At 53.9% G+C, this 22,849-nt stretch overlaps 1 protein-coding gene across 7 annotated transcripts in view; it reads left to right on the forward strand.

Annotated features, from left to right (window-relative positions):
• LOC119955783 (torsin-4A-A-like) overlaps window positions 1–22,849 on the forward strand; it is a 120,178-nt gene that overhangs the window by 92,905 nt on the left and 4,424 nt on the right. For 4 of the 7 annotated variants that reach the window (XM_038782348.1, XM_038782345.1, XM_038782344.1 and 1 more), the window contains one exon: window positions 20,113–20,244. In XM_038782348.1, coding sequence (XP_038638276.1) covers window positions 20,239–20,244 — 6 coding nt within the window. In that variant the 5' untranslated portion in view covers window positions 20,113–20,238. Of the gene's footprint in view, window positions 1–8,517; window positions 8,555–17,721; window positions 17,927–18,062; window positions 18,445–20,112; window positions 20,245–22,849 lie in introns of those variants that run through there. The other 3 variants (XM_038782346.1, XM_038782343.1, XM_038782342.1) reach the window with 3 other exon arrangements.

Consider the following 22,849-nt stretch of genomic DNA (forward strand, 5'->3'; position numbering starts at 1 on the left):
AAGCGATTTTCATTTTTCATTTCATTTCATGTTCTATAGATAAAAAAACTGCACTTGAAGTCTTTCAAGGTAGTATTTGTGTGGATTAGAAAGGAGCTGCGATGTGGACGTGTAAACTCCCCGTGGCATCTCTGCTCCTGAAAATGATTCAATTGAGTGATAGGGGACAGTACAGTCAACAGGAATGTGGCAGTGATAGGGGACAGTACAGGCAGCAGGAATGTGGTAGTGATAGGGGACAGTACAGGCAACAGGAATGTGGTAGTGATAGGGGACAGTACAGGCAACAGGAATGTGGTAGTGATAGGGGACAGTACAGTCAACAGGAATGTGGTAGTGACAGTACAGGCAGCAGGAACGTGGTGTTAGGAGACAGTACAGTCAACAGGAATGTGGTAGTGATAGGGGACAGTACAGGCAACAGGAATGTGGTAGTGATAGGGGATAGTACAGTCAACAGGAATGTGGTAGTGTTAGGAGACAGTACAGTCAGCAGGAATTTGGTAGTGATAGGGGACAGTACAGGCAGCAGGAACGTGGTAGTGATAGCAGACAGTACAGACAGCAGGAATTTGGTAGTGATAGGGGACAGTACAGTCAACAGGAATGTGGTAGTGATAGGGGACAGTACAGGCAGCAGGAACGTGGTAGTAATAGGGGACAGTACAGTCAACAGGAACGTGGTAGTGATAGGGGGCAGTACAGTCAACAGGAACGTGGTAGTGATAGGGGGCAGTACAGTCAACAGGAACGTGGTAGTGATAGGGGACAGTACAGTCAACAGGAACGAGGTAGTGATAGGGGACAGTACAGGCAGCAGGAATGTGGTAGTGATAGGGGACAGTACAGGCAGCAGGAACGTGGTAGTGATAGGGGACAGTACAGTCAACAGGAACGTGGTAGTGATAGGGGACAGTACAGTCAACAGGAACGTGGTAGTGATAGGGGACAGTACAGGCAGCAGGAATGTGGTAGTGATAGGGGACAGTACAGGCAGCAGGAATGTGGTATTGGTAGGGGGCAGTACAGGCAGCAGGAACATGGTAGTGATAGGGGACAGTACAGTCAACAGGAATGTGGTAGTGATAGGGGACAGTACAGTCAGCAGGAATTTGGTAGTGATAGGGGACAGTACAGGCAGCAGGAATGTGGTAGTGATAGGGGGCAATACAGTCAACAGGAATGTGGTAGTGATAGGGGACAGTACAGTCAACAGGAACGTGGTAGTGATAGGGGGCAGTACAGTCAACAGGAATGTGGTAGTGATAGGGGCAGTACAGTCAACAGGGATGTGGTAGTGATAGGGGGCAGTATAGTCAACAGGGATGTGGTAGTGATAGGGGGCAGTACAGGCAGCAGGAACGTGGTAGTGATAGGGGACAGTACAGTCAACAGGAACGTGGTAGTGATAGGGAGCAGTACAGTCAACAGGAACGTGGTAGTGATAGGGGACAGTACAGGCAGCAGGAATGTGGTAGTGATAGGGGATAGTACAGTCAACAGGAATGTGATAGTGTTAGGAGACAGTACAGTCATCAGGAATTTGGTAGTGATGGGGGACAGTACAGGCAGCAGGAATGTGGTAGTGATAGCAGACAGTACAGACAGCAGGAATTTGGTAGTGATAGGGGACAGTACAGTCAACAGGAATGTGGTAGTGATAGGGGACAGTACAGGCAGCAGGAACGTGGTAGTAATAGGGGACAGTACAGTCAACAGGAACGTGGTAGTGATAGGGGGCAGTACAGTCAACAGGAACGTGGTAGTGATAGGGGGCAGTACAGGCAGCAGGAACGTGGTAGTGATAGGGGACAGTACAGTCAACAGGAACGTGGTAGTGATAGGGGACAGTACAGGCAGCAGGAATGTGGTAGTGATAGGGGACAGTACAGGCAGCAGGAACGTGGTAGTGATAGGGGACAGTACAGTCAACAGGAACGTGGTAGTGATAGGGGACAGTACAGTCAACAGGAACGTGGTAGTGATAGGGGACAGTACAGGCAGCAGGAATGTGGTAGTGATAGGGGACAGTACAGGCAGATGGAATGTGGTATTGGTAGGGGGCAGTACAGGCAGCAGGAACATGGTAGTGATAGGGGACAGTACAGTCAACAGGAATGTGGTAGTGATAGGGGACAGTACAGTCAGCAGGAATTTGGTAGTGATAGGGGACAGTACAGGCAGCAGGAATGTGGTAGTGATAGGGGGCAATACAGTCAACAGGAATGTGGTAGTGATAGGGGACAGTACAGTCAACAGGAACATGGTAGTGATAGGGGGCAGTACAGTCAACAGGAATGTGGTAGTGATAGGGGCAGTACAGTCAACAGGGATGTGGTAGTGATAGGGGGCAGTACAGTCAACAGGGATGTGGTAGTGATAGGGGGCAGTACAGGCAGCAGGAACGTGGTAGTGATAGGGGACAGTATAGTCAACAGGAACGTGGTAGTGATAGGGAGCAGTACAGTCAACAGGAATGTGGTAGTGATAGGGGCAGTACAGGCAGCAGGAACGTGGAAGTGATAGGGGGAAGTACAGTCAACAGGAACGTGGTAGTGATAGGGGGCAGTACAGGCAGCAGGAACGTGGTAGTGATAGGGGACAGTACAGTCAACAGGAATGTGGTAGTGATAGGGGACAGTACAGTCAGCAGGAACGTGGTAGTGATAGGGGACAGTACAGTCAACAGGAATGTGGTAGTGATAGGGGACAGTACAGTCAACAGGAACGTGGTAGTGATAGGGGACAGTACAGGCAGCAGGAATGTGGTAGTGATAGGGGACAGTACAGGCAGCAGGAATGTGGTAGTGGTAGGGTGCAGAACAGGCAGCAGGAACGTGGTAGTGATAGGGGACAGTACAGTCAACAGGAACGTGGTAGTGATAGGGGACAGTACAGTCAACAGGAATGTGGTAGTGATAGGGGACAGTACAGTCAACAGGAATGTGGTAGTGATAGGGGACAGTACAGTCAACAGGAACGTGGTAGTGATAGGGGGCAGTACAGTCAACAGGAATGTGGTAGTGATAGGGGACAGTACAGGCAGCAGGAACGTGGTAGTGATAGGGGACAGTACAGTCAACAGGAACGTGGTAGTGATAGGGGGCAGTACAGTCAACAGGAATGTGATAATGATAGGGGCAGTACAGGCAGCAGGAACGTGGTAGTGATAGGGGGAAGTACAGTCAACAGGAACGTGGTAGTGATAGGGGACAGTACAGTCAACAGGCACGTGGTAGTGATAGGGGGCAGTACAGTCAACAGGAATGTGGTAGTGATAGGGGGCAGTACAGTCAACAGGAACGTTGTAGTGATAGGGGACAGTACAGTCAACAGGAATGTGGTAGTGATAAGGGCCAGTACTTCAGCAGGAACACGGTAGTGATAGGAGACAGTACAGTCAGTAGAAATGTGGTAGTGAAAGGTACAGTACAGTTAACAGGATCCATGGTAGTGATAGGGGACAGAACAGTCAGTAGGAACATGGTAGAGGTAGGAGACAGTACAGTCAGCATGAATTTGGTTATAGAGGGCAGTACAGTCAGCAGGAATGTGGTAGTGTTAGGAGACAGTACAGTCGGCAGAAATGTGGTAGTGTTAGATGACAGTACAGGCAGCAGGAACGTTGTAGTGTTAGGAGTGATATACCTTCAATTCACAGTGAGGCAGAGGCAGCGAGTGAACAGTGGGCTTTATTAGTCATGAACATTCCTACTCAGAGTCGGTAGTACAGATGAATGCCGCCCACAGGCGGCCGGCCTATGTATGGCATCGGTGAGGGCGGAGCCAGAGGCGGAGCCATACCGGGGTTACAGTGCAGTACCTAGAAGCAGTTCATATCACCACTTCCAGGTCATAGGTCACAGATTATGGTATCATAAGAACATAAGAACTAGGAGCAGGAGTAGGCCATCTGGCCCCTCGAGCCTGCTCCGCCATTCAATGAGCATGGCTGATCTTTTGTGGACTCAGCTCCACTTTCCGGCCTGAACACCATAACCCTTAATCCCTTTATTCTTCAAAAAACTATATATCTTTACCTTTAAAACATTTAATGAAGGAGCCTCAACTGCTTCACTGGGCAAGGAATTCCATAGATTAACAACCCTTTGGGTGAAGAAGTTCCTCCTAAACTCAGTCCTAAATCTACTTCCCCTTATTTTGAGGCTCTGCCCCCTAGTTCTGCTGTCACCCGCCAGTGGAAACAACCTGCCCGCATCTATCCTATCATGCATGCATTATGGTGAATACATTCACCACATTCACCCCCTGTTAAAAAAATCAAGTCCAACGGGGGTGGCGTGGGGTCATTACATATTCAGTCTATCTGGAGGTCGGATCGTTCTCTTCGACCTCCGCAGCTCTGGCGGATCGTTCTCTTCGACCTCCGCAGCTCTGGCGGGCACAGATGCCGCAGGTGGTGACTCCAGGGGCGTTGTGTCTGGAGCTTGAGCCTCAGTCCGGGGTGTCGGAGACGGTTGGGGTGCGGGGGTAGGGAGGGGGGTGATGGATGGTGGCAGTGTCGGCGCAGGACAATACAGGAGACCCAGGGGAGCGTTGGATGGTGGCGGGCAGCGGGGAGGGGGGGGCGATGTAGGCAGGGGGGGGCATTGGCGGGGGAACCAGCTGGCGCCAGGTCCCGTAGGGAAACCGTATCTTGCCGTTCGTCCTGGTGCGCGATATAGGCGTACTGGGGGATGGCGTGGAGCAGCTGGACCCTCTCGACCAGGGGGTCGGTCTTATGGCTCCTCATGTGCCTCTGGAGAAGGACTGGTCCCGGAGTTGTCAGCCAAAATGGAAGTGAGATCCTGGAGATGGACTTCCTGGGGAAGATAAACAAACGATAGTGAGGGGTCTCGTTCGTGACTGTGCAGAGGAGCGATCTGATAGAGTAGAGGGCGTCAGGGAGGACCTCTTGCCAGCGGGGGTTCGGGAGACTTCTCGACCGAAGGGCTAGAAGAACGGCCTTCCATACCGTCGCGTTCTCCCTCTCCACCTGCCCGTTTCCCTGCGGGTGATAGCTCGTAGTCCTGCTCGAGGCGATGCCTTTGCTGAGCAGGTACTGACGTAACTCATCGTTCATGAACGATGTGCCCCGGTCGCTGTGGACGTAGGCAGGGAAACCGAACAGTGTGAAGATGCTGTGCAGTGCCCTTCTTACGGTGGCTGAGGTCATGTCGGGGCAGGGAACGGCGAAGGGGAAGCGGGAGTACTCATCGATGACGGTGAGAAAGTATATATTACGGTTGGTGGAGGGGAGGGGCCCTTTGAAGTCAATGCTTAGGCGCTCAAAGGGCCGGGAGGCCTTTACCAGGTGGGCCTTGTCTGGCCGGTAGAAGTGCGGTTTGCACTCCGCGCAGACTTGGCAGTCCCTGGTCATGGCCTTGACCTCCTCGGTGGAGAAGGGCAGATTGCGGGCCTTAATGAAGTGGGTAAGCCAGGTGACCCCCGGGTGGCAGAGGTCATTGTGGATAGCCCGAAGTCGGTCATCTTGAGCGCTGGCGCATGTGCCGCGGGACAGGGCATCTGGGGGCTCGTTGAGCTTCCCAGGACGATACTTGATATCGTAATTGTAGGTGGAGAGTTCGATCCTCCACCTCAAGATTTTATCATTTTTTATTTCGCCCCGTTGTGTGTTGTCAAACATGAAGGTGACCGACCGCTGGTCGGTGACGAGGGTGAACCTCCTACCGGCCAGGTAGTGGCTCCAGTGCCGCACGGCTTCCACTATGGCTTGTGCTTCCTTCTCGGCCGAGGGGTGTCGAATTTCAGAAGCGTGGAGGGTTCTCGAGAAGAATACTACTGGCCTGCCCGCCTGGTTGATTGTGGCAGACACATCCCTACATCTGACACATCGCTCTCTACCTGAAAGGGGATGGACTTGTCCACCGCGTGCATTGTGGCCTTGATGATGTCGGCCTTGATGCGGCGGGTCTCATCCGTCAGGGGAAAAATGGTGGTTTGAATAAGTGGGCTGCCTTTGTCCGCATAGTTGGGGACCCACTGGGCATAGTAGGAGAACAGCCCCAGGCATCGTTTTAGGGCCTTGAGGCTGTGGGGGGAAGGGGGGGGGGGGAGTTCTGTGAGAGGGCGCATACGGTCGGGGTCGGGCCCGAAGACTCCGTTCTCTATGACATAGCCGATGTGGAAGACGCATTTTTCTTTGTTGTATGTGAGATTGAGGGATTGGGCGGCCTGGAGGAACCTCTGGAGGTTGGCGTCATGGTCCTGCTGATCATGGCTGCAAATGGTCGCATTGTCCAAGTACGGGTATGTAGCACGCAAACCGTACCGGTACACCATTCGGTCCATCGTTCTCTGAAAGACCGAGACTCCATTAGTGACGTCGAAGGGGACTCTGAGGAAGTGGAAGAGTCGGCTGGCTGCCTCAAAAGCAGTGTAGTGGCCCTCTTCCGGGCGGATTGGGAGCTGGTGGTAGGCCGACCGTTGAGAACACACGGTGCTGCGCGATCTGGTTGACCATCTCCGCTCTGCGGGGGAGGGGGTACGCATCGAGTTGGGTAAATCGGTTAATTGTCTGGCTGTAGTCCACAACCATCCGATTCTTTTCCCCAGTTGGACGATCACCACTTGCGCTCTCCAGGGGCTGTTGCTGGCCTCGATGATCCCTTCACTCAACAGTCGCTGGACCTCCGACTTGATAAACGTCATGACTAGCGAACCATACCGCCTGCTCCTGGAGGCGATGGGCTTACAGTCAGGAGTGAGATTCGCAAAGAGTGAAGGGGGGGGGGAGACCTTGAGGGTCGCAAGGATGCACACCGTGAGGGGAGCAAGTGTCCGCCGAACTGTAAGGTCGGGCTTCGGTGGTTACATTGAAAGTCCAATCCGAGCAATAGGGGGGCGCAGAGGTGGGGGAGTACATAGAGCTTAAAAAGAGCATACTCTGCACCCTGCATCGCGGGATTGACGATACAGTACCCCCGGATCTGAACTGAATGGGACCCCGGAGGCAAGGGAGATTGTTTGGGAGGCTGGGTAGGTGTGGAGGGAGCAGCGCCTTACCGTGTCGGGGTGGACAAAGCTCTCCGTGCTCATGGAGTCGAAACAACAGGGGGTCTCGTGCCCGTTGACCCTGACGACCATCATGGAGTTCTTCAGCTGTTTTGGCTGTGACTGGTCGAGGATGACTGCGCCTAGCTGCGGGTAGTCTGTGTGTTCGGTGGAGTCACAAGATGGCGGCCCCCATGAGCTGCACGTGTCGGGCTGGGGTGAAGATGGCGATCAAGATGGTCGCCCCCAATCGGTCTCTCATGTTGGTCGGGGCCGGTGGCCAAGATGGCGGCCCCCCATGAGTCGCACATGTCGGTCGGTGTTGGGGCCGGCGACCAAGATGGCGGCCTCCACGAGTCGCACAATGCCGATGATGCATCTGAGGAGGGCATTCCGGCCAGGCACGCAGCCGTATTGCGAGGTCTGTGGGGCTGCGAGTCTATGGGTCGGGCCTGGTACATTTTCGATTTCTGGACCTTAGGTCGGCCCAGACAGACTCTAGTGAAGTGCCCCTTTTTCCCACAATCGCTACACGTCGCTGTGCGGGGGCTGGGCAGCGCTGCCGGGGGTGTTGACCCTGGCCGCAGACATAGCACTGCGGTTCCCCGGGCTGGGCTGGCAGACATGCGCCACAGGCCTGCGATGTAGTCGGGTCCGACGGGGACCGCAACGAGGGTGTCCACAAGGGGTTCGCCGGGCCCGCGGGGAACACGCTGAGGTTCTGGTAGGCCACCTCTAGCGAGGTAGCTAGGTTTACCGTGTACCGCAGGTCAGAGGTCCCGTTTTCCAGCAGGCGCTGCCTGATGTAGTTCGATTGGACCCCCGCCACATAGGTGTCCCGGATCTGAGTTCATGTGTACCTCCGCCGTCACATCTCGATAGCTGCAGTTCCTCGCGAGTAGAGTCAGGGTTTCCGATACTCATCCAGCGATTCTCCGGCGCGTTGACGGCGAGTAGTGAGGAAGTGTCTGGCAAACACCTCATTTATGGGCTTCACGAAGTGTGCCTTGAGAGTTGCGACCGCCGCATCGTATGTGGCCGCGTTCTCGATCATTACTGAGATTCGATGGCTCACCCGAGTGTGGAGGAGTTGCAGCTTGAGAGTCTCTGAGGGAGGCATTGTGGAGGAGTCGAGATAGGCCTCGAAGCATCGGAGCCAATGTTCGAATATTTCCTCGGCTTCGGACGCGCAGGCGTCGAGTTCGAGCCTATCTGGCTTTCGAGCGGCTTCCATAGTGCTGTCGATGACTAATAAATTGATGTACCTTCAATTCACAGTGAGGCCGAGAGAGCGAGTGAACTTGGCTTTATTAATTATGAACTTGCCTAGCCAGAATGAGTAGTACAGATGAATGCCACCCACAAGAGGCCGGCCTATATATGGCCCCGGTGAGGGCGGAGCCATACCGGGGTTACAGTGCAGTACCTGGAAGCAGTTCATATCATCACTTCCAGGTCATAGGTCACAGGTTACGGTATCATGCATGCATTATGGTGAATACATTCAACACAAGGAGACAGTACAGTCGGCAGCAATGTGGTATTTTTTTTATATATAAATTTAGAGTACCCAATTATTTTTTTTCCAATTAAGGGGCAATTTAGCGTGGCCAATCCACCTAACCTGCACATCTTTGGGTTGTGGCGGTGAAACCCACGCAGTAATGGGGAGATTGTGCAAACTCCACACGGACAGTAACCCAGGGCCGGGATTTGAACCTGGGTCCTCAGTGCCGCAGTCCCAGTGCTAACCACTGCGCCACATTCCGCCCTTGGAATGTGGTATTGTTGGGAGACAGCACACTCAGGAGTAATGTGACAGTGATGGGAAACAGGAATTGCAATGGGTGAATGGCACCCATTAGAGAGAAGTGTTGCTCTATTAGAATGGAATCTTGTTAAACTGGCCGAATACTTATGTTCTCTTGAACTGACTATCTGGGGCAGTGAAATGGGCTTTAAATTGATCTGGGGAAGCAGGATTCAGATAGCGAGATGTTTGTAACAGAGCAGCTATTTTGTTCAAATTAAGTAGATTATGTCACAAAGGGGCAGAGTTTAATAGTGGGGGGCAGGGTGGCACAGTGGTTAACATTGCTGGCTCACAGCGCCAGGGACCCGGGTTCAATCCTGGCCTTGGGTGACTGTCTCCCCGTGACTGCGTGGGTTTCCTCCGGGTGCTCCGGTTTCTTCCCACAGTCCGAAGACGTGCAGGGTAGGTGGATTGACCATTCTAAATTGCCCTTAGTGTCCAAGAAGGTTAGGAGGGATTATTGGGTTACGGGGATAGGGTGGAAGTGAGGGCTTAAGTGGGTTGGTGCAGACTCGATGGGCTGAATGGCCTCCTTCTGCAGGGAGGAACGCACGCAGACACGGGGAGAAGGTAGAGACTCCGCACAGACAGTGACCCAGCGGGGAAATCGAACCTGGGACCCAGGCTCTGTGAAGCCACAGTGCTAGCCACATGTACTACTGTGCTGCTCTAAGTATGGATACTCTTGCCCGGCATTGGGGCGAATGTCTTAATTGAACCCGATGATCTGAGGGCATGACAGGGGGACCATTCTGACTTTGGTAAAATACTGACACTGAGTCAAAATGGTGTCTAAGTGAAGCCTTAATTGGACCGAATGGCTGGTCGGACAGCTGAACCTGTTCCCAGCCCGCCCCTGGTAAAGGTTCCCGAGGGTGTTAGGAAACAGCCACATGTGGCTCCACGCCTTTTTCCTGGCACCCACGCCCCCAACCCCACACACCGCCCCAGCCTCAAGCCCCCTCTCCATGAAGTTGGGATAATCTAACCCCCTCGGCTTTAATAATTGATGGGACTATCAATTCACTCGGAACACGATTGGAAGTAAACTGGTTTTAATAGTCTTACAACTGAGCCTGCCTGCGACCAGAAGAACTGAGGGCAGGCTCACATGGCTGCAGCACATTATACTTCCAGTAGTGGGAGGGGCCATGGGCGAAGCCGAGAGTGGAGCCCTGTAGAAGCTCCTCATCTCCCCCTATGGGCAGAGCCGCGCAACGGCTCACAGACAGAGCCCACAAGGACACAAAACCATACAATACAATACAGTGTGAATTATTTTCACCACATTCACCCCCTGTAAAAAAATCAAGTCCGGCGGGGGTGACGGGTCTACAGGTTGAGCCGGTCCAGTGGCCGAGTCGTCCTTTGGGATCAGCGCAGCACCGGGGTTGCAGCCTCTTCGGGTGGCTGGGTGGTGACGGTCGATGTGGGTATGGGGGTGGACTCCGGGAGTGTTTCAGTCCGAGCTCTGTTCCTGACCGGTGCGATGGGCGAAGGGGGCTGCAGGAAACCTATAGGCGTGGGGGTGCAGGGCGTGGGCAGGGAACCTATAGGCGCGGGGGTGCAAGGCGTGGGGGGTTGGGTGGGGTGTAGTGTGAGGGGTACCTCGGCTGTGATGGTGATAGTGGTGAATCCTGCAGGCGCCAGGTCCTGGAGGGAAACGGTGTCCTGACGGCCGTCGGGGTGTTCTATAAAGGCGTAGTGTGGGTTCAAATGTAGCAGTAGTACCCTCTCTACTAGCGGGTCCGTTTTGTGTGTCTGGACGTGCTTCCAGAGGAGAACCAGTGTCCTCAACCAAGATGGGAGCGAAGCCCCCGTGGTAGTGCCCCTAGGGAAAACAAATAATCGTTCATGAGGGGTCTGGTTGGTGGCGGTGCACAGGAGGGACCTAATTGCATGGAGCGCATCGGGGAGGACCTCCTGCCAGTGGGAGGTCGGGAGATTCCTGGACCGGAGGGTCAGTAGGACGGTCTTCCAGACCGTCGCGTTCTCCCTCTCCACCTGCCCGTTCCCCCTGGGGTTGTAGCTGGTAGTCCTGCTTGAGGCGATGCCCTTGTTGATGCCCACGCAGCTCATCGCTCATGAAGGACGAACCCCTGTCGCTGTGTACGTAGCTGGGGAAACCGAACAGGGTGAAGACACTGTGCAGGGCTCTGATGAATTTATGGGAGGTCATATCGGGGCACGGAATGGCAAAGGGGAAGCGGGAGAATTCATCTATGACATTGAGGAAGTACACATTCCGATTCGTCGAGGGGAGGGGCCCTTTGAAATCGATGCTCAGGTGTTCAAAGGGCCAGGAAGCCTTTACCAGGTGGGCCTTGTCTGGTCTATAGAGTGCGGTTTGCACTCCGCGCAGATCGGGCAATCCCTGGTGATGGATTTTACCTCCTCGGTGGAGAAAGGCAGATTTCGGGCTTTGATGTACTGGGCGAGCCGGGTGACCCCCGGGTGGCAGAGGTCATTGTGGATAGCTTTCAGGTGGTCGTCTTGCGCGCTGGCGCACGTGCCATGGGACAGGGCATCTGGGGGCTCGTTGAGCTTCCCCGGTCGAAATATGATGTCATAATCATAATTATAGGTGGAGAGTTCGATCGGTTTTTATTTTGCCCCTTTGTGAGTTGTCGAACATGAAGGCAACCGATCTCTGTTCGGTGATGAGGGTAAACCTCCTACCTGCGAGGTAGTGCCTCCAGTGCCGTACGGCTTCCACAATGGCTTGAGCTTCTTTTTCGACTGAGGAGTGTCGAAGTTCCGAAGCGGAGAGGGTCCGGGAGAAGAAAGCTACTGGTCTCCCTGCCTGGTTCAGAGTGGCTGCGAGACCGACCTCTGAGGCGTCGCACTCCACCTGAAAGGGGACGGATTCATCCACCACCCGCATGGCGGCTTTGGCGATGTCTTCCTTGATGCAGTTGAAGGCCTGGCAGGCCTCAGCTGACAGTGGGAAGAGTGTGGTCTTAAATAGTGGTCGGGCTTTGTTCGCATACTGAGGGACCCACTGGGCGTAATAAGAGAATCCCAGGCACCTCTTGAGGGCCCTGGGACAATGAGGGAGAGGGAGTTGCAAGAGGGGGCGCATACGGTCAGGGTCGGGGCCCAGGACTCCGTTTTCCACAACATAGCCGAGGGTGGCTAGTCTGGTAGTGCGGAAAATGCATTTCTCCTTATTGTAGGTGAGATTGAGTTTCCGGGCGGTTTGGAGAAATCGGTGGAGGTTGGCGTCGTGGTCCTGCTGATCATGGCTGCAGCTGGTGACATTGTCCAAGTACGGAAACGTGGCCCGCAGCCCGTACTGATCCACCATTCGGTCCATTGTTCGTTGGAACACCGACACCCCATTCGTGATGCCAAAGGGGACCCGGAGGAAATGGAAGAGGCGGCTATCGGCCTCGAACGCCGTGTAGTGGCGGTCCCCCGGGCGGATTGGGAGCTGGTGGTAAGCAGACTTCAGATCCACCATGGAGAATATGCGGTACTGGGCGATCTGGTTGACCATGTCTGTAATTCTGGGAAGGGGGTACGCATCGAGGTGCGTGAACCGGTTAATGGTTTGGGTATAACATGAGATAAACATTGGAATCTGCTGTAAAACACCCACACAAAGCTATCAGACTGAGAGACCTAGGGTGGGATTCTCCGTTTCAGAAACAAGTGTTGACGGCAGGACTGAATCTGTGGATTCTACGACAACTAAATTAGCGCCGTTCCCAGAGCAATTTAGGATCCGTTAATGGGCTAGCACCAGCGCGACATGGAACACGACCGATTCCAATGAAAAATGTGTCCGATTTGTCGCGGTCAGGAATAACACTCGAGAGGCTGACAAGCTGCAGCTGCATATCAGCACTCCACCCGCCCCCAAACACACATCCCAGCCAACAAGATGGCACAGTAGGGTTAAACACCAGGTTAAAGTCCAACAGGCTTGTTTCAAATCACTAGCTTTCGGAGCACTGCTCCTTCCTCAGGTGCTCCTCCCTCGATTCACCTGAGGAAGGAGCGGTGCTCCGAAAGCTAGTGATTCGAAATAAACCTGTTGGACTTTAACCTGGTGTTGTAAAACTTCTTACTGTGCTCACCCCAGTCCAACGCCGGCATCTCCACATCATGGCTACCAACAAGATGGCAGGTGGGGAGTGGCACGGCAATTGGCAGACGCCGGGCTGGAGACCCTGTTGACACCATGGAGGAGAGGCGGCCCACCCTGTTATCCGGGGTGGGAAGGAAGCTGCCACCGGGCCTGGGCGCAGGTAGCAGAGGCTGTGAGCCCGTGAGGCCCAATGCCAGGATGGCCAGCAGTGCCGGTAAAGCTGCACAACCTCCTCAGGGCAGCCAGGGTGAGGAGGCAGCACTGAGCCCCTGACACAACCCCCATCCCAAACACCCGTAGCCCTCACCCTTCCTCACCCAGAGGGAGACCGAAGCTCACCCGCTGGCAGTGTGTTCGCTACCCACCCAGCACCACATGACAGCACCCATACCAGCCACCACGGCAACGTGCCCTGGCCAGCTTCCCATCCCCTGTGCTGTCAGGATTTCTGTCTCTTCCCCCCACCCACCCCCACCCCCCCGCAGGAGAAGGCAGGGCATAACTGCAGGGAGAGAGAAAAGACCGCAGAGGGACCACTGGACCTGGTTGGTGGGCACGTAGAGAGGGCACTCGCCTAGGCACACATTGGCATCGGGCAACCAAGTGAGACCCCATTGCATTGCAGTTTCCCATGGTATACGAGGCATGACCCCCATACCACCCCCACGCCAACCCCATACCCGCTCATCACCCCTACACCAATCCCACAACCCCCACAATGCACCTCCACACCACCTCCACACACCCCCCTCACCACCCCCTCATTACCACCCACCACCCCAACCCACGATCTCATGCGTCATGTCTTGTGTCTTGTAGGATCACCAGGCGATGATGCTGACTCTTCTGGCGTCCCCCCCCCTGACCCCAATCGCAAACATATTCCAGCGACGAGGAGGTGAAGGATAGTGAGGAAACCCCCCCCCCCCCCCCCCCCGGCCAATGCCAGCCCGAGATACCCCGGAGCACCAGTCTGGGGGCGACACTGACTTCCTGTCACAGCTGTCTTCGAAACCCTCCACCATTGCCTCGGTTGGGCATTATAGTGTCGAGGCTCCTGGGGCACTATCTGGTGCACACCACACCAGGTGGAGGTCGGAAACCCCAAGGGGGCAGTAGGCCGGAGGGTGGGGCGATGGCACTTGCTGCCGCCCAGGTGGGTCTCAGACTTCTGGAAAGGGTGGTCCCATCGATAATGGAGATGCAGAGCGAGGGACTACATGAGGGGGTGTCAGCAACCATCCAGAACCTACCGGTGTAGTTGGAGGAGCCCAACTGCCTGCACTCGCAGGAGGTGGTGCTGACAATGCGTGCCACCCAGGCCAATACCGAATGGGTGGCATCCATGTGGCCTTGGGGGCGAAGGTATCGGCCATGGGTCAAGATGCCCAAGGCAAAGGAAAGGGCTGCCCTTGCACAGGCAACTATGTACCAGGGTCACCTGGATACTGCAGCGGCGTTCCAGAACTTGGCCCAATCACAACATGGCTGAGGGTGCCATCGGCATTGCCCAGGTGCTGGCTGACCTGAGCCAGTCCCGGAGGGAGGTGGCACAGTCCCTGTGTTCCCTGGCAGCGAGCATGGAGACCCATGTTGAGACGCGAGTGAGCCTCCAATGGCATCCCATCCCATGGAGTTTCCCAGGGCCATCGGCTACCCCAGTGATGGGGCCTCTGCCGGTGACTCCCGCAGGGGAGGTGCTGGAACACTGCAGCGCCTTGGACTCCGCCCTCCTGTTCCTGGCATATCTGGTTGGCAGAACAGGGTGGCACCATGCCACTTGGGACAGCTGGGACCATCGAGGCCCAGTCACTCCAGAGGACGGCCGCCAAAGAAGACCTAGGCCGCAGGGCGGGAACCGCAGAAGGCCTCCTCCAACCCTGATGTACTGCCTGGGGATCCATATAGTCGTAGCTTTGGGGCCCATGAGGCCAGAAACGTGGACACAGGTTCAGATAGCAGCACATATAATAGCGTTTGGTGAGAGGCCACAATTCGTTATAGTTTGTGTACGAATGTTCTTTGTAAAATAAGCACCTGTGCACAAAAGTTCCAAGCTGCCTGTCAGCAGGTATGTGGGATGGGCTGGGTAGGACTGGCTGCAGAGGGGGTGCTGAGGATGGGATCCCACACATCGCCCTGGTACCCCACCTCTCCCCCTCCCTTTCGCCCAAACCCCCCATCCCCCTCGCACCCCATCCACCCCTCCGCCACCCCAAACGTTCGGTGGGACCGCATGATGGACTGGCCAGCTGGCATGCAGGGATCACCCAGGTGGACGGTGGAAAGTGCTACTGTGGGCAGGAGTTAGACTTTGTCAAACGAAGTGGAGCACCAGAGCTCATCGCCGAGCGGGTCCTCATCATCCTTCATCCCACAGTACAAACCTGGTGCTGTGCCAACCCAGGTTCCGCACCCGCAGGTAGGAATCACGGAGGGGGTTGGGGGGGGGGGGGGGGGGGGGGGGCTGCTGGTTGGCTGGGGCAGGATGTTTGATGAGATGTCCATGCCATCGGCCAGACCTCCCGGTGGTGAACCTGGAGGGTTTAGAGTATCCCGTCCGCACTGGCCCTGGTGCACACATTGTGCAGCCTTCTGTGCCCGCCCGAGTCCCTGCCCATTCTCCCCCTTCTCCGCATCCACTTCATCGGACGAAGCCTGGTGTTCATCACTCTCCTCCAGTACGGCACCCCTGTGCTACCCAATGTTGTGGAGGGTGCGGCAGGCCGCCACGCTGTGGGCGACCCTCCAAGCGCCATATATTCATCGAATGGAACCTCTTTCAGTTTGTGAAGACTAGCCTGTGATGGACTGATGCTCATCGGGGGCACATAGATCCCGTCGATCACCCCCTGGACCCGAGCATCTTGGTGATGGTGACGGACCCCACTGCCCGGGCATCCGAGTGGGCTCGGTCCACATTGAATTTGATATATTGTGCCGAGCGGGCCCACAGGGCCTTCATCATGGCACAGGTGCACCTGTGACATTCCAGACAGGTCCCACTCGGGGCCCGGAAGGACCCCTTTGCGTAAAGGTTCAGGACGAGCGTCACCTTGACGGCCACCGGGAGCCGGGATCCTTCCCCATTCCCCCACAGTGCCAGGTGCGCCATCATCTACCAGATATGTCTCACTGTCCCCCTACTCAGTCAGAGTCTTCGACGGCATGCCCGGTCCGACAGGCCCTCGAATGACACACGAGTCCTCATATATAGAACATAGAATTTACAGTGCAGGAGGAGGTTATTCGGCCCATCGAGTCTGCACCGACTCTTGGAAAGAGTACCCCACTTAAGTCCATGCCTCCACCCTATCCCCATAACCTAATAACCCCACCTAACCTTTTGTTGGACACTAAGGGCAATTTATCACGGCCAATCCACCTAACCTGCATATCTTTGGATGTGGGAGGAAACCGGAGCACCCGGAGGAAACACACGCAGACACGGGGAGAAAGTGCAGACTCCACACAGACAGTGACCCAGCCGGGAATCGAACCTGGGACCATGGAGCTGTGAAGAAACTGTGCTAACCACTATGCTACCGTCTGCCCGCATTGGGCCTCCTTCCCTTCTCCTTCTCGACCTGTTGGGTGGCCGACTGTCCATCGTCACTGACTGCTTCCTGTTCCTCTGGGGCAGGCTCCGCTGCTTCAGGTTCCTTCCTGAGCAGCTCCAGCTCATACAGCCTTAGTGCATCCCCCTGGGCTGCGGCGGCCAGGACAAAGGATTCCGAAGTCCATTGTCTGCAGGGGGGTGAAAGGTGGAAGGCAGACACGTTAACACGGTGCATGCCCCTGTGCCCAAACAAGTCCACCAGGCTACACGGTATCCCCGAGCCTCTGTCCTCGGTTCCCTGCCAGCACCCTGGTGGCTGGTAAGCTCTGTGGCCCCCGTCCATTGCCCTCCTTCAGGGGTTACCGTGGGCATTGCCCTTCTGAGGGCCGCGTGATGCCCCGCCAGTGGGAGGGTCCGATAGTGGGTGGGAGGGAGGGTTGGTGGGGTGGATGGAGAGTTTTGTGGTGGGGGCACCCGTACAGTTGGCGTCACTGTGCGCAACCACGGGCCACAGAGGGCAGTCAGTGGGTTAGGCAGCAAGATGGCTGCCTTGCAGGCTGCGGCAGTGGCGGTCCATTCTGGACACCCCAGTCGAGAGGGGTCACCCCGACCCCACGACCCTCACATGCCACTTGTCCCCCGGCCTTGTCAGACGCGCCCCCCCCCACTCCCCAGCCAGCCATGCCAACTGCAGAGCCGCCAGCCCACGCCTCTGGGAGCAGGTCCTACCTCCTCTCTTTCCCTCAGCAGCCACGACGTCCGTCTCCCCCATTTTAAAAACCACAAGTGGAACCCGCCGTCGGGAATTTCTCCCGCTTCACCAGAATCCTTTCGGAACGGAAGCCTGCCACCCTGATACAGACTGGCCTACATGTGAACCCAGACCCACAACAATCTGGTTGACACATTGCCCTCAAGGGCAATTAGGGATGGCCAACACGCCCCATGTTGAAGAATTTGGAAAAGGTGGAGTGGAGCGAATTGGATGTCTCCCTGTGATGGGCTGAATGGCCTCCTCCTGTGCGATATGGCTGCATGATTCTACAATACAGGTTTTTATTTGCTTGTACAGAGGTGGGATGTCAATGAATGAATGTCTGGGCAGGGCCTATTTCGCAACTAAAATCTGGGCACTTCTCGATATTGAAAGACTGGGCGCTACCCATTAACTCCAATGGTCCAATCACCATGCTCAGAGTGTCGTACACTATTCACGTTGTCGTGGGAGAGGACTTGGGAAGGAAATGGTTTTATTTCTGAACCTGTGGTTAGATGCTGGTGACTCTGCACTTCTGTTTGTCTTGGCTGTGTTCAGCTTGCAGTATTGTGTGCTGCTGGAAACTTTTAAAAAAATTTCTGCTCTAGAAGCTTCCGTCAATGTGCCAGCTGAAGGCTGTGATCCCCCCTCCCCCCCTCTGACCGCGAGGGTGATACGCTGTATTGACAGGTAGGCAGTGCCACTGAACGGGCGAGGTGTGCTGGGGTCTGGTGCCGAGAGACAGGTGTGCCCCAGAGCACCAGGGGCTCCGGTCGGACCGGAGGAGCCAGGGTAATCACCGCAGCGGCAGTAAGGAAACATCTGCTGTTAATTATCCACAACAAAATCAGTCCTCCCAATTCGTGTTCCAATCCCTATCTGACGCTGAGTGTGACAGCGACAGATGTCTGCTCCTGCTCTCTCTGTCAGCCACTTGTTCTTCTTAACGTTGCAACGTCAACATTTAAATGTTGCTGCAGTCACAATGAGCTCTGAAAGGGTTAATGGTCTTGTGTTAGCTGTTTCCCAGTAATTGCTGCAGTTCGATGGAACCCGCCTCCTTTTGCACCCCAGGCTTCCAACTAACTGGAGTTGTGCACATTCTAACACATCAAAGTCCTTCCTTGCAGACATTGCTTAATCTGAAACACAACTTTGAAAATTTAACAGAGTGGAACTTGTATCCAATGGTATATGATCTGTAAATGGTGAGCAATGTGCTATGTCCTTACTGAATGCATTACCCCTAATCTGTGTACTTTCCACCCTCACTATGCATGTTTGTATGTCTGTGTGTATCTGTGTGAGTGTGCCTGTGCATTCATGTGTGTGCGTCTGTTTGTGCAATTGTGTGTGTCTGTGTGTGCATCTGTGTGTGTGTGTCTGTGCATGCACGAGTCTGTGCATTTGTGTGTGTGTCTCTGTGTGTTTCGTGCATGTGTGTGTGTGTATCTGTGGGTGAACCTGTGTGTGTGTGTCTGTTTCTGCGCCTGTGCGTGCATCTGTGTATGTCTGCATGAACCTGTGTCTGTCTCTGCGCCTGTGTGCATTTGTGTATCTGTGTAACTGCATCTGTGTGTGTGTCTTTGCATGCACTTGTGTGTGTGTGTCTCTGTTTCTGTGTGCCTGTGTGTGCGTATCTGTGTGTGTCTTTGCATGCACTTGTGTGTGTCTGTGTGTCTCTGTGTGTGTGTCCGTGTGTGAGCATACGTGTTTTCTGCACATGTCTGTAAATGTACTATTGCACTTCATATCATGTTCCAAGTAGCTCAGATCTGACAACGCTGCTGCCTCATTCATGTTGCCTCCAGGGACACTATTCATTGTGGGTGAATGATTATCAGCGGCAGGATGGAGATTAATTCTCAACCGAAAACAAAGGATGATAAAAAGTAGTTAATTTTTTCCTCTGATGGGTGTAGAGCTGTGTTAATCTACAGCGAGGCATGGTTTCTATATAGTTCACCTTCCAAAGAGTTTAATATGTGATGTCGGAATGTTTCATACTCTGCAAATCCCCTTGAGAGGGTTTTTTTTTACAGGAGTTGCAACAACAACAACTTGCATTTACATAGTGTTTGTAATGCAGTGCATCATCCCAAAGTGCTTCTCAAGAGGGTTAGTAAACTGAATTTGACGTGGTGCTACCAGGAATACAGTTGGCTAGAGAGGAAGACACCAAGGATGCTCCCCAAAGAGGAGATAGTGCAGGTTTACCCTTTACCTAACAACACTCTCTCAGAGGAGAACCAAGGTGGATAGATATATTTGAGATAGTGGAAAGATCTGAAAGTGCCTCGGGTTTAGGGAGGGAACCCCAGAGCTATGGACCTGAATGGATGAAGGCAGCTCTGCCAGTGATGGGGAGCGGGCATGCACAAGAGATTTTGCATTGTGGGTTTGGAGGAGGTTAGGAGATTATAGGGATGGGGCCTGGCTGCGGAGGGATTTGGAAGCCGGGGTGAGAATTTTAAACTTGAGGGGTTGTTTGGTGGGGAGTCAGTGTCGGTCAGCGAGCACAGGGGGGGGATAGAGGAATGGGACGGTGTGATCACTCCTTTGGTGCCCTTTGTGTGTGGCCGAGGCGGGGAGGCGATAGTGGTGCAGGAATTCCCTGGAAGGAAGGGGGTGTCTGAGTTTGGTCAACAGGGTGCAGTTGGGAGTGAACGTGTCAATGAAATTCATTGCAGCTCCTTCGGGGCAGGTTTTATGCTGAATAGCCCAGTTTTGAACCAGTCTGTCCGGCACTGGGTGCCTTTATGTTTGATGTTAATGTCGCTATGAGATACAGGAGTCTGGAAGCCAATAATTCACAATGTTTTGAAATTAAGCCTAATGAGCCACACCTATGACCGAAATCTGCTTTTATGTTGCAGACCACTGATGGCTCCATCTGTGGAAAGCTGGGGGAATTATCCAGTCAGTTTCTAGAAGCATCCAGATTGCGAACAGTGACTCGAGTGGAGAGCACGCAGAGATTGCAGAGTCCACGTTTGGACTGAATGCTGGTGAGAGAACTCAGCTTGTCGGCAAGGATCCCATACCCCCGTCAGACATTCCAATATCTTGTGGGCTCCCAATCTGCTGCAATCTGTCAGGCAAACCACTGACCTCCATGTGTGAACAGACCCACATCAAAGCCACACATGGGCAATTTCCACCCCAATCCAAGGCCTCTTTGGCACAATGTGGCGATCCCGCCCTTCACAGCTGGACACAGCTGGAGCCCAGATGGGGAGCCACGACCTTCTGGTCTCTCAAGCTCCGTGGGCCCACTGTGATACACTCAGCTCCCTCTGCAGCACAGACTGCACTGTCTCCACATGAAACATTGTTAGACTGTTAGACGTCCAAACCCGTGACCTACCACTAAGAAGGACAAGGACGGCAGACATGTGGGAACACCGCCACTTGGAGGTTCTCCTTACCACCCTGACTTTGAAATATATCGCCGTTCCTTTACTGTGGCTGAGTCAAAACCTTGGAATTTTCTTCCTCACAGCACTGTGGGTGTACCTACACACAGGGATGCAGCGGTTCAAGAAGGCGGCTTGCCACCACCTTCGAGGTGCAACATCGAGGGCCGAAGGGCCTGTACTGCGCTGTAATGCTCTATGTTCTATGCTTAGAACAGCAGCTCTAACAATGCTCAAGGAGCTCAGTGCCGCCTTCTCGAGGGGCAATTAGGGATGAGCAATAAATGCATCTCTACTTCATCTCACCCTATCACCTGTCCCTTTGCCCCTCACACACTTACCTATCATCCTCCGAAATACATTCATTCTTCATTACACGTGGGATCGAGTTCCACATTCGAACCACTTGCATAGCAGAGATATTCCCATTGAATTTCCTGGTGGGTTTTGTTACCGTGATCAGAATTTTGGGGGGGTTGAACTGGTTCCTGTGCGTTCTGTAGTTCAGCTCCACTCCAGTGTGGAGCTTGCCCAGGGTAAGATAGCAGCAAGGAAGATTGAGAAGAGCGGTGTGATGACGCAGCCTTGCTTGACCCCAGTCCGAATGGGTCTGTAGCTTGCATTGTCATCATGGGGCAGGTGGAGGATGGTCACAAACCTTTGGGGCAGCCGATCATTGCGGGTTATTTGATTACTCGTACTAAACCCATTCAAATGGTCATTGGATTGGCATATGGACGATAAGGGAATAGTGTAGATGGGCTTTAGAGGGGTTTCACAGTCGGCGCAATATCGAGGGCCGAAGGGCCTGTACTGCGCTGTAACGCTCTATGTTCTATGCTTAGAACAGCAGCTCTAACAATGCTCAAGGAGCTCAGTGCCACCTAGGAGAATAAATCAGCTTAATTGGCATCCCCTTCAACATTCACTCCCTCCACCGCCAAACCACAGTAGAGGCTACAAGATGGGGGAGGCAGGGGCGTTGTGGTATTGTCACTGGACTAGTAAACTATAAACCCAGAGTAACCCGGGTTCGAATCCTGCCACTGCAGATGGCGAAACTTGAATTCAATATCAAAAAACAAATCTGTAATTAAAAGTTTAATGATGACCATTGTTGACTGTCATAAAAGCCCATCTGGTTCACTAATGTCCTTTAGGGAAGGAACTCTACCATCCTTACCTGGTCTGGCCTACATGTGACTCCAGACCCACAGCAATGTGGTTGACTCTTAACTGCCCCCTTAAGGGCAATTAGGGATGGGCAATAAATGCTGACCCAGCGATGCCTACATCCCGTGAACGAATAAAAAAAAAATGTCTCCAGACCCACAGAGATATGGTTGACTCTTAACTACCCCTTGAAATAGCTTCACAAACAACATCCACTCAAACTTAGGGATCGGTAAATGCTGGGCCACATTTATTACCATGTAAGATTTTTTTAAATTTAAAATGCCTTTCCAATGAAAGGGCAATTTTGCGTGTCCAGTCCACCGACCGTGCACGTATTTGGGTTGTGGGGGTGAGACCCACGCAGACACGGGGAGAATGTGCAAACACCACACGGACAGTGACCCAGGATCGGGATCGAACCCGGGTCCTCGGCGCCGTGAGACGGCAGTGCTAACCATTGCGCCACAGAGCCACCCACCTATAAATGCAATGCAGCAACTCACCCAAACTCCTTCCACAGCACCTTTCAAATCTGCAGCCTTTACCATCTAGAAGGACAAAGCAGCGAATACCTGGAAACACCACATCACCTGTAAGTCCCCCTTCAAATCACTCGCCTACCTGACTTCACTCTCACTGAGTCAAAATCCCAGAACTCCCTCCCTAACAGCACAGTAGGTGTGCCTACACCTCAGGACTGCAGCAGTTTAAGAAGGCGGCTCACCACCACCTTCTCAAGGGCAATTAGGGATGGACCATTAATACTGGCCCAGCCAGCAACGCCCACATTCCAGGAATGATATTTTTTCAAAGTTGAATGCTGTTCTTAAGGGCTATGGGACTTCCATTACTCGGAGAGTTAACAGATGTTGTTTCATTTCAAGCAGGGAATGCAAACTGGAGATTGAGTCGAGGTGTTCAAAACGCTGCAGGGCTTTGACAGATGGACTGAAATAGTTTCCATTGGGAGGAGCGTTGGGACCTAGATTTAAAGCAATTTACAAAATAGCCAAAGATATAT

This window comes from Scyliorhinus canicula, chromosome 21, assembly GCF_902713615.1.
Source record: "Scyliorhinus canicula chromosome 21, sScyCan1.1, whole genome shotgun sequence".
In the NCBI taxonomy this organism is placed as follows: Eukaryota; Metazoa; Chordata; class Chondrichthyes; order Carcharhiniformes; family Scyliorhinidae; genus Scyliorhinus; species Scyliorhinus canicula.